Source organism: Enhydra lutris, unplaced genomic scaffold, assembly GCF_002288905.1.
Source record: "Enhydra lutris kenyoni isolate GAN:26980312 unplaced genomic scaffold, ASM228890v2 scaffoldscaffold38, whole genome shotgun sequence".
NCBI classification, from domain to species: domain Eukaryota; kingdom Metazoa; phylum Chordata; class Mammalia; order Carnivora; family Mustelidae; genus Enhydra; species Enhydra lutris.
Genome location: NW_019154122.1, coordinates 19,589,601 through 19,600,823, shown reverse-complemented (window position 1 = coordinate 19,600,823; position 11,223 = coordinate 19,589,601). Strand labels below are relative to the sequence as shown.

The window sequence follows — 11,223 nt, the reverse complement described above, 5'->3', positions numbered from 1 at the left end:
TGTCCAGGCTCCCCTCCTCCTTGTCCAAATAAGCCCTCAGAAGAGAATCTGGAACTCCTTTACAACCCAACCAGGAACAGTGACACACAGGATTGGACCCGATGTCGCTCTTCCCAGGATACCTGGACTCAGACCTCCCACTCAAAGAAATGGGTGGGGAAGGAAAGCCTCTTGAGGTTCCCAAGGCCCAGACTCCACCCCCCAGGACATGAAGTGGGAGCCACAGAGGCATACCTGGGGCCAAGTCTAAAAATCACGTGGTCTTTATTGTGATGGTGGCCATTTCCCAGGAGGAGCAAATGTGGGGTATTGGGTGTGGCAGCACAAACCGCTCTAGAACTGTCTTTACTCCTCCCCGGTCCTCAGCCAAAACAGAACCCAAATGAGGTCCCAGCCCCAGATGCCAGCCCAAGGAGGGGCTGCTGGGGTGGGGGGGAGTCAGAGTCAAAAGTCACATGGAGCCCAGTGACTGTCAAGGCACTTGCTGGAAACAAAGCTGGAATAGGGTGGGAGGCAGAGAAGCTCCACGGCAGGCCCAGGTAGCCCAACACAGAGCAGAGGGGAATTAGCCCGGGGCCTGGAGTGTGCAGTCCTCAGGTCCCAGCTGTAGGCTCCCCCTAGAAAGGGGCCAGGGTGCTAGCCCTGAGGTTGACCCGAGCTCCAGCCCATGGTGGCAGGGGCCAGGAGAGCCTGAAGGATTGGTGAACATCAGTGGGGTCGGGGCTGGCCTGGGGTGGGGCGAGGGGCAGGACCACCAGGGAGTGTGGGAGCCAGCAGGCACCTGCTGAGGGCTGGCGAAGAGGCCGCCGCAGCTCAGCAGAATCCCAGAGAGGATTAGGACGGCTCCCGGGAGAGGGGCTGGAGGCAGCTTTGCTCTGTGCCAGTCCAGGCCAAGTTCCAGGACAGCGGGACCAGCCGCTGGAAGGGGGTCGGGTGAGCCACATGAGGGTCAGGAGGTCATCCTCCAAGATGGACGGACAGGAGCTGGCAGGGCTGCTGGCCCAGCCAGGAGCCCAGGATCCCTTACTTGCAGTACTCCTTTCTGAACTCTGGAAGCCAAGGGAACGGGTGGGTGTCTGCCCTCTGCCCCTCTGTCACAGGGGTAAACACAAGGCAGACATCTAGCAGGACTGCCCAAGGACTCCTCCTCCTGGGACTAGTGAGTGTGGACAGGGTGAGGCATGGGCCCAGCCCTCCTGGTCACTCACCTCTGTCCAAGTCAATGTTCTTTGTGGGAAGTGCGCCGCGGCCCAGCTCAGCCCTCTCCTTCAGGATGTTGTTTTTGTAATCTGGTGCAGGAAGAGGGCAGGGTGAGGCCCCCCGGCCCCCAGAGATGTGCCTCCCCTACCTAGCTCAGGCCTGGGAGCCGCAGTCTGCACCTGGGTTCTGGGGCCCTCCCTCACCTAGCTGGGTGTCCTCACTCCTGTAAAGACCCTGGTCTCCTGTGGCCACAGCCAACTCTGCCATGTTCACATCCTTCCTGGAGGCGGAGAGGGTGGTAGGCAGTTAGATCAGGGTGGGATGGGGGGGGGTCTGGTCCCCAGGAGAGCCTGGAGGGGACACTCACCCCTTTGACTTCCCCGATTTCTTGTCCGAGTATTCGTACCCTGGGGAGGAAGACTCATGTTGGGAGCAGTGTCCCCTCCCCAGCTCCCTCAGCCCTAAGGAAGCCTCCCATCCCAGTTTACCCTCTGCACAGAGCACCCGCCCCACGCCCCCCACCCAACCCCCAACTGCGGGGGGGCCCCCCACCCTGCGGACCGGAGCCCCAGCTCACCTCCACGGCGGCGCTGGCGGGCGGCCAGGACAACGGTGATAAGCAGCAGGATGAACAGAAGCAGGGTGGCCAGCACGTAGCCCAGCTGCTGGAAGAAATGCGCCCGGCCCTCGGGGACTATGACGTTGATGACGCTGCGGCCGCGCGCCAGGGTAGGATCTGCACGGGTCGTGCGGGGCGGTGTCAGGGAATGCGCCGCAGCCCCACGGAGCGTGCACCGGACCCAGCCGCCCCCGCTACTGCGCGGGGCTCGGGAAGGGATGCACGGCCGCGGCCCGAGGGGCCCTCCCCTTGGCGAACACCCAGGTCCCCGTGGGGGGCGGGGGGATGGGCCGCGGCACCTGGGCCAGGGGCGCCGCTGTGGCTGGAGCCGTTGCCCGGCGAGTCCCGCGGGGGCGGCCCGGCGACGGGCTCGGTGACTCTCAAGTGGAAGGTGCGACGCTCGTGCAGGCCGCAGTAGTGATGGTGCAGGTGGCAGGAATAAGTGCCCTCGTCGGCGGGCTCCAGCGGGTCGATGCGCAGCGAGAAGTCGCCGCGCGCGAAGGCGTCCGCCCCCACCGCCACGCGGTCGCGCAGGAAGGGCGGCCCGTAGGCTCGGCGCTCCCCCGACGCGTACAGGTCCAGCAGGCGGTCCGCGCGGTCGTGCGGCACCCCGGGCGGCTGACGGTCCCAGTGCACCACCTGCTGCGCCTCCTCCAGGTGCCGGTCGGTCCACACGTGCGCGCGGTTCACGCAGGTGAGCAGCGCGGGCGCTCCGCGCTCCACCACCAGCACCTCCTTCTCGCCGTCCCAGTGCGCGCCGGCCTCCCGGGCTGCGGGTGCAGGCGGGTCAGCGCGGGCGGGCGGGCAGGGAGCCCGCAGGGGCGCGTCCCCGGGGGGGGACGCAGTGGGGAGCGCACTCACGGTTGTCCGTGACCTCGAGGCGGACGGCCAGGCTCTCGTACAGGTGGCAGTAGTGGTGGTGCAGGTTACAGGTGTACAACCCCGCGTCGGCCTCGTCCACCGCTACGGGCCGGCAGAAAGCCCCGCGGTGAAGGGCGCGGCCGGCCCGCGCCCCCGCGGCCCCCGCGGGCCCCCGCCGCGGCGCCCAGGCCCCTTACCGCGGATGAGCAGCGAGAAGTTGCCGTCGTGAAAGGCGGAGAGCGGCAGCAGGAGGCGGCCGCGGTCGCGCGGCTCGTACACGCGCTGCTCGCCTGCCGAGTACATGTCTACGAGCCTGCGGGCCGGGCCGCCGTCCGGGCGGCCGCTGAGGTCCCAGTGGACCACGCGCTGGCGGTCGTGCAGCCGGTCCTGGGTCCACACCATTCTCGGGCTCTGGCAGCGCAGCACGGCCAGGGCGCCCGCCGCCCAGCTCACTGTGGACTCGGACACCACGGAGCTGGCGGCAGGCGCGGGCCCTGAGGGCACTGGTGGGGAGGAGGGGTCACTGGTGGAGGGTAGGACCCGAGGGGAAGGGGTAGGGTGGGTCTGGCAAGACAGGAGGGTTAGTGTTATGGTTTCCAGGGGAGGGCAGTCACTAACCTGAGGACAGAAGGACAGCAGAACCTGGAAAAAGCAGAGAGTCGCACTGGGGAGGGGATGACCTGACCCTTTGCACCCAGGTCACCCACCCAGCCCCAGACCCCCCACTTGGCTGCCCGGGTTCCATTACAGCCCTTGCTGAGGTGGGTGTTAATGATACCCTCTTTTTTTTTTTTTTTAAGTAGGTTTTATTTATTAGAGAGCATACAAGTGTGCGTGAGCATATGGGGGGAAGAGGGAGGGAGAGGGAGAAGCAGTCTTCCCCTTGAGCAGGGAGCCCAAGGCAGGGTTTGATCCCAGGACCCTGAGATCGTGACCTGAGCCAAAGGCAGATGCTTAACCAGCTAAGCCCCCCAGGATGACACCGTTTTAACAGGTGGGGACGAAGTCAGAGAAGCCAGGCAGACGAGATGGGGGAGGGGGTTCCTTTAGCCTCCCATGGCGTGGGCACAGTCCCCACAGCCCCCCCAACCCTCACAGCCACCCGCCTCGACTGTGGGACAGCTCTTGCCCTTTTGGGGGTGAATGGTAGAGCCAGCTCTGGAGTGTGCTTGTCACCATCGCCGCAGCAAGGCCACCAGAGCACCAAAGCATGATGCTCAAGGCTGTTTTGGGGGCTTCTGCACATTCATGTCCAATGAGGTACATGCACCTGCCAAGGACCCTGCCACACAAGCCCTCAAGACTCCTCAGACGGCTAGGCAGCCTGCCCCACGCCCAGTTCTCAGGGCCAGAGCCCCACAGCCGTCCTGAAGGGTAGAGGTCTAAAGCAGGAGTGCTGGACCGTCCACACCCCACAGGCAAGTTCCTGCTCCAGAGATGGGCTGAGCGCCCAGGACCAGGAGGAATGTGCCGGGTCAGCAGGCCAGCCCAGGAGGCGGGCTCAGGAGGCCTGGGAGCCAAGGGGGTGACTAGAACAGACCCCACGAGCCCCACCATTCCCAGGCCCCCTATATCCCCCAACCCACTCCTCTTCTGACCACAGGAAGTAGTGCAGACCCGAGGGGTTTTCTGGAAGAGGGGGGTGGGGGAGGGACCCCAGTGAGAGGCACCTCCCTGCCCTTCTTGGCCCTCTGGCTCCCGAATCCGAATCCGTGGAATCTGTGTGAGAGGAAGTTCTGGTGGAGATCTCACATCAAACCTCACCCCTCCTGGGTCCTGGGGGCCCCTTATCCTGGTGCGCTGCCACCCTGAGCACCCCCGCCCCAGACCCAGCCCCTTCCCGGCAGTGGGAGCGTCCCACTCCTCTGCACTCAAGCTCAGACAGGCAGCTTTGCCCAGAACACAGACTCCCGAAGACTCCGGACCCCCACCCACCCCACACTCACTCTGTAGAAGCACAAGTTCCCAGATCATAACCTGGGGCCGCAGCTCCATGGCGCCTGCCTGGCCCGACTGCCTCGCTTTGTCTCGCTTCTGTTCCAACTCTCCAGAAAAACAGCCCGGCCCCCTCCCCCTCCTTAGCACCCACCATGACATCACGGAGCCCTGGGCGGGGTCGACAGTCTGCAGACCGCCCCCTCTGGCTCCTGCTGGTCCCTAGTCCTCCCCGAATCTTTGGCTGGCCTGGTGAGGAGGGGTAGGAACACAGGGCCCTGCGTCCAACGAAGTGAGGGGAAATCAGAGTGGAGACCCTGTCCCTCCTCTGGCCCAGGTACCGGAGAAGGAGAAGGGGACAGTTGCCCAGCCCTGGAAGGGGCAGGAGGGTTGAGTGCTTGGTCCCAGATGCTGTGGGGGTGGCTGTGACATATGAGGCCAATTGGGGCTGCCGCAGGGCGGGGCTCTGGGGTGCACATCATCTCACGTGCACCTCTGTCAGAGGAACCGGCCCAGGGTGCTCCCCTGTGTGGACAGCGTGGGCAGGTCCTCCCTTCTGTGCACGTTGTGGAGCCCGAGATGTCCCTCCTAGCAAAAAGGCATCTTGGGACTGGTACCCCCAAGGAGCCCAGGGTGCCAGACCTACCCTCTTTCCCTATTCCCCTCAGCCTCCTCCGGAGGCCGCATTTCTTCATTTGTGAAAGGAAATGAACAGTCACACCCACCCTGGGTAGGGGGCAGGTTGGGGGCTCCCCTAGGACAGTATGATGGGCTCTGCGGCCCATCAGCACTCTTTACCACCTGGAGGAGCCTGCCAGGGCATGACGGTGGTGACGCTGAGCACCGAGGGGCAGCGTTTGACCAGCCCCTGCCCCCTGGCCTGGACCTCCATCTGCCCACCATTAAGGAGGGAGCTTGGTGTCCCTGAAACCAAACCCTGGCTAGGATGCTCCCAGTCCAGGGTGGAGGGGGAAAGGCAGGTATGGGAGCCTCCCCAACGGAAGGTACAAATTTGAGCTCTGGGAAAACTTACAGAGTCACATAAACAAATGCAAAATAGCATATCACACACTGTTCCAAACCCACTCTTTCTAGTTAAGCAAACCTCAAAAAGAAAAAGAAAAAGAATCCAAACAACCACCAAAACCCACAGTGCATGTTTTAGACTATCCATTTGCACAGAATTATGGTCACAGGCCCCAGTCCCTGGTGGGCAGGGTCTCACCCTGGAACCTTGTTCTGGTCCCCATTTCCTCAGACAAGCAGCGACTCCAGTTCAGCTGGACTGTCCAGCTTCAGGCAAGGTGGGGGGACTCAGTGCTACAGCAGAGGGAATGAGATTCTGAGGGTGTGAGGAGCCCCCTGACAATGGACCCATTTCCTCAGCAAGACTCGGGCCCTGGGGTTTGGAGCCCCTCTTCAAACTGGAATCAGAGCTCATCCTGGTCCCAGCACCTCCCTGGGCCTTTCATTCTGGAAAAACAAGCCCCGCCTGGTCTTGAGGCCTGGCCTCTCCTCCTGTTTGTTTAACTGGTTTATATTAGCCGGTGACCTCCCTTCTCTGCGCCCGCCCATGTCTCTCCATCTCTGTCCTCTGTTCCCGCCTCTGTCTGCTGGGCTGTCTCTCCCCCATGGAGGGAAAATGTCCAGGCCATGTTGGAGGGAGGCAGAAATGGCCCAGCGCCGGCCCCTCTGTCTGGAAGGGGCCCCAGGTCAGCTCCCAGCCCTGAGCCAGGAGCCTGTGGGCGTCCTCCCACTCCCAGCAGGGTCCCTGGCCTTGAGCCCTTTGGGGCATTCCCAGCAGAAACTCAGCCCTCACCTGAGCCCAAATGTGTAAGTCTGAGGGGACCGCCACTGTGGGGAAGCTGACCCCCAGGCACCTCTGGGAGAGAAAGGACAGAGGCAGTGGAGGGCTCCGACCCCCTCTTCCCTGGCCCGCTCTGCTCGAGGCCAGCAAAACCCCCACTCGCCGCAGTTATTAGCCACGGGTGAGAGTGGCATCCGGCGGGCCTTCTGCCCCTTTCCAGGTGCCCGTGGGTGGCTCATTTCCCAGTCTCGCCTGGCACCTCCACTCCTCGGAGTAGCACGCACCAGGGCGAAACTACTGACATCAGCAGTCCCCCCGGAGCTCTAGCCAAGCCCCTGCCAGACGGAACCCTGTACCCCCCTCCCCTCTTCTGGGGAGGTGTGACTGGACGAGGTAGGGGTCAACCAGCCCCACTGAGAATCCGGTCCTGGCTCCTGCTCCCGGGGACTCGGACATTCCAGGCAGCCAGGCTCACTGGGAGGAGAAACCACAGGCATCCCGAGCCGCCACGACACAGCCAGACGGAGACACGTGCTCACACCCACTGTCCTGTCACTCTGCAAATATGTGCTGAGCACCTACTGTGTGCCGGGGAGCCAGAAGCTGTTGGAGAGAGGCAGACAGACGGCAGGCCAGCTCACAGACAGCTAAGACGGCTTTCATGCCTGGGAGAAGTGCTGTCAAGAGAAGAAAACAGGGCAGCTCTCCCTCCACAGGACGGACTGGGACGGCCTCCCGGTGAATGTCCAGGCCAGTGCCGGGGGAGCTGCCTCCCGGATGGGAGAGCAGAGCTGAGTGCACGGGGAGCATTGTGCAGCCGCCATCTGGCTAATATGCTGAGTGAGCAAGTCAGGGCTCAGAGGGTCTCAGAGAGGAGGACGTGGTCTGGGGATGCGGGAACATGTGGTGGCTTAGAGCACCAAGGGTTTCTGTGAACAAACGGGAACACAGTCCTCCGGGCACACGGGGGGCACACCCCGTGTCCTCCCCTTCAGTGTGGGCAGGAGCCAAAACAATGCCGGAAGAGCCCTGGCGCTTAAAAAAACAAAAACAAAAACAGGGCACCTGGGTGGCTCAGTCGGTTTAAGTGTCCAACTCTAGATTTCGGCTCAGGTCATGGTCTCAGGGTAGAGGGCTCCGTGCTCAGTGGCGAGTCTGCTTGAGATTCTCTCTCCCTCTGCCCCCCTCAAGCTCGTGTCCTTGATCTCTCTAAAAAAAAAAAATCTTAAAAATATGAACGAAAGGGACACCTGGGGGCTCAGTCAGTTAAGTGTCTGCCTTCAGCTTCGGTCCTGATTCTGGGATGCTGGGATCGAGTCCCTGATGGGGCTCCTTGCTCATCGGGGAGCCTGCCTCTCCTTCTGCCCCTCCCCCTGCTCATGCTTGTGCACACACACTCTCTCTCTCTCTGACAAGTAAATAAATACAATCTTTATTTAAAAAAAAAGAGAAGAATATGAAAATAATAGAGACATTGTATCATGAACCAGCCAATCTTTCCTTTTTTTTTTTAATTTTTTTTTTTAATTTTTAGATTTTATTTATTTGACAGACAGAGATCACAAGTAGGCAGAGAGACGGGCAGAGAGAGAGGGGGGGAAGCAGGCTGCCCGCTGAGCAGAGAGCCTGATGCAGGGCTTGATCCCAGGACCCTGGGATCATGACCTGAGCCGAAGGCAGAGGCTTAACCCACTGAGCCCCCCAGGCGCCCCCCCTTTTTAAAAGATTTTATTTATTTGTTTGACAGAGAGAGTGAGAAAGCATAAGCAGGGGGAGCAGCAGAGGGAGAGGGAGAAGCAGGCTCCCCGCTGAGCAGGGAGCCTGATGTGGGGCTCGATCCTAGGACCCTGGGTTCATGACCTGAGCCGAAGCCTGAGGCTTCACCACCTGACCCCCCAGGTCCCTGTGCGTGTGATTCCTTCGAGCATCTCGGCTTTACAGTAAGCGTGGAGTTGAGCTCTCCCGGGAGGGATGCTGCATGAGGACGGAGTTCTCCTGTGTGACGGGCTGGGCCAGGGGGGTCAGCGGTGTCATGCCCACAACACACGGTCCCTCACCCATCTCAAAGCGTTGACCTGGCCGCAGTAACCTTCCCCCAGGGCTCTTAACAGGGAAACCAGCACCCTGCCCCCCTGCAGTGAGCCCCGGGCCCGTGCAGCCTGGAGAGTTCCCATCACCTCACGTGCTCAGCACTCCTACCTGGGCTCTCACTTACTCTGCCTCAGCATATGGATCTTGAGCTAAGCTGAATGCTCCCAGGCCGCCTGCTTCGAGATGGATGGGGATCAGCCCGAGACCCACAGGGAGACCCCAAGGAGGCTGAGCCTGGGTGAGGGAGATGCTCTTCCTGATTCAAGCAGGAAGCAACTGGTTTCCCTCTCTCTATCATTGCCGACACTCTGGTTCAGTTTAACAACAGCGTCTGCCTCTCCGCAAACCGGTGTCCGTGTTCCGGATACTTTAGTTCATCTACGCGCACCTGGAGATGACACAACATGCATGTCACAGTACCTTTACCAGCAAACGAGACAGGATCTGAAAAAAAACCCAACATTTTTATATAGTGATCACTAGCTCTGTAGTCCGTCTTTGGGAATTTCAGTATCTCTAAAAATTACCCACTATTTCCTGTAGCCTTTGATCCAGAACAAACCACCTTGAAAGGAACTGGCTTTACAACTGCAAGCTGGGGTGGGGCGTGAGCACAGAAGCCATTCTGGACGGAATTGTCCTGGTGGGTGAGTGGCCCCGTGTGCTTATCAAGATTCAAGGAAGAACACAGCTCGGTGTGAACCTCAATGCACACCGTCTTAAAAAAGCTATTTTAGGAAGTTGGGAGAATCGGAGTGAATCGGAATTTGAATGAAATGACCTGAGTGTAGAGGGTGGCGAAGTGCTGATCCAGTTCACTTCAGGGATGAGAAGAGTTTGCAAGGATGGGGGTTGAAGAATTGTGCGCAGCCCTCCTCGCTAGCCAGTAGCACCGTGTCCCACAGGCTCTGGTTTATCGATTCTGGTGTGTGCCAGCATCACCCAGTTCAGCAAGTGGGTGGCCGCCGTGGCAGGCATGTGTCTCACTACTTGGAGTTAAGCAAGGAGAGGCAGCTAGAATGACCTGTGTGGTCATGGGTGACAGCTGGAGACGCCAGCATCAGCTTGTGTTCAGGTTGGTGTAGATGCTGGCGCACACAAGCCCACACGGGAGAGCACGCGCATGAGCATTTTCTAGCTCTGTCGTCCGGGAAGCAACAGGCTCACCAGCACCCAGATCCTGGTTTCTAAGACCGGTTTCCGACAAAAGGAACCAGGGCTCCTTGGAGAAGCGGCTAGTCTTAGGACTGGCGAAAGAGACCGGCACAACTGCCTGGAGAACCCTCGGTGCCCGGGGTGAGGGAGTGCTGAAAACTGACTGGCGGGAGAGTGATGGGACAGGCCAAAGAGCCAACCAGCAGCCTCCAGGGACAGTCCGCACAGGTGCTTTGGATCGTAACCCAACAGAAAGTTAGGCATCACGGTTCCATACCGATTGAATGACAGCAGGAGAGTCCCCGATCACGGTCAGAGAGAGCAGAATCGCCGAGGGCAGTGCCCCAACCCCCACTGCAGGGCAGATCGCACCTGTGTCCGTGACCTTTCACCGCTCGGGACTCCGTGGGTCAGGAATTCTGCCAGGACAGCCACGGTGGTGGCGGCTGGGACGGCTCAGCAGGGGCTGGGATCCAGCCAGCTTCACTTTGGCACCTGGGCCTCAGAGTGGCTACCAGGTGGGTCCTGTCTCCCCGGGGCCCTCCCTCTCTGTCCACTGCCCCCCCATCCACATGGCCCTTTCTCTCTCCACTGGCACCCTCTGTCCACGTGACCCACTCCCTCTCCGTCCACGGGCCTCTTCCCTCTGCACAGCCTGCTGGTACTCCGGAGTCTAGCCCAAGCTCCCTTCCACCGGCGGAAGCTGCCAGGCCCCTCACACCGAGGCCTGGCGGCTTCCACCACACTCGGTGCGTCAGAGCAGACCCAGCCCTCAAGAGGAGGGAGGTCGACCCCAGCTTTCAACGGGAGCAGCAGCGAAGTCACACCGCCGAGCAGCATGTGCCCAGGGAAGGGGAGGTAACGACAGCGCCTTCAGAGAGAACATGCCACGGGAGGTGAGGGGTAAGTGACATGATGAAATGCAAGTAACTCGGAGCGCCGAGGTTTACAAGGAGAGAGAGCCCGTACTTGATATAGTTAAACATATGTGTGTGCATTTACACGACCTTAAATATTTTCTGGAAAAATAACTTGCCTGGGCACCTGGGTGGTTCATTCAGTTAAGCCTCTGACTCTTGATTTCAGCTCAGGTCATGATCCCAGGATCGTGAGTTCAAGCCCCATGTCAGTCCCCGTGCTGGGTACACAGACTACTTTAAGAAAAAAAAAGAGTGCAAGAAAAATAACTTACCTGATCTGTAAAATCAGACCAGGAAATCTAGTAAAGTTTAAATGAACTTTGCATCATCAGTAAACAACTTAATTTTTCCAGAAGCTATAACTTCCTATTATCTTATACCCACATAGTTGTTTTTTTTTTTTTTTTTAAGATTTTATTTATTTATTGGACAGACAGAGATCACAAGTAGGCAGAGAGGCAGGCGGGGGGCGGGGAGGCCGCGGGAGGAAGCAGACTCCCTGCTGAGCAGAGAGCCCGATGTAGGGCTGGATCCCAGGACCCTGGGATCATGACCTGAGCCGAAGGCAGAGGCTTCACCCACTGAGCCACCCAGGCGCCCCTCCACATAGTTGTTTTAAATCAAAATTATAAAAC

The 11,223-nt window shown here is 60.0% G+C and overlaps 1 protein-coding gene across 3 annotated transcripts; it reads right to left on the bottom strand.

The window, feature by feature from the left end:
* Window positions 1-247: 247 nt before the first annotated feature.
* On the bottom strand, window positions 248-10,701 carry LOC111154826 (matrix remodeling associated 8). 3 transcript variants are annotated; one of them, XM_022514753.1, is made up of 10 exons: window positions 8,638-10,701; window positions 3,299-3,322; window positions 2,878-3,183; window positions 2,681-2,782; window positions 2,119-2,589; window positions 1,778-1,936; window positions 1,568-1,607; window positions 1,404-1,480; window positions 1,209-1,289; window positions 248-1,049 (listed from the first exon to the last, which is right to left on the bottom strand). In XM_022514753.1, the coding sequence occupies exons 1-10, from the start codon at window positions 8,648-8,650 to the stop codon at window positions 1,024-1,026; spliced, it is 1,299 nt and encodes a 432-aa protein (XP_022370461.1). In that variant the 5' UTR covers window positions 8,651-10,701; the 3' UTR covers window positions 248-1,023. The 3 variants fall into 3 exon arrangements, with proteins under 3 accessions (XP_022370461.1, XP_022370460.1, XP_022370459.1); XM_022514752.1 differs by lacking the exon at window positions 8,638-10,701 and adding an exon at window positions 4,627-5,747; XM_022514751.1 differs by lacking the exon at window positions 8,638-10,701 and adding an exon at window positions 7,005-7,498 and having other exon boundaries at window positions 2,878-3,322.
* Between the last annotated feature and the right edge of the window lie 522 nt (window positions 10,702-11,223).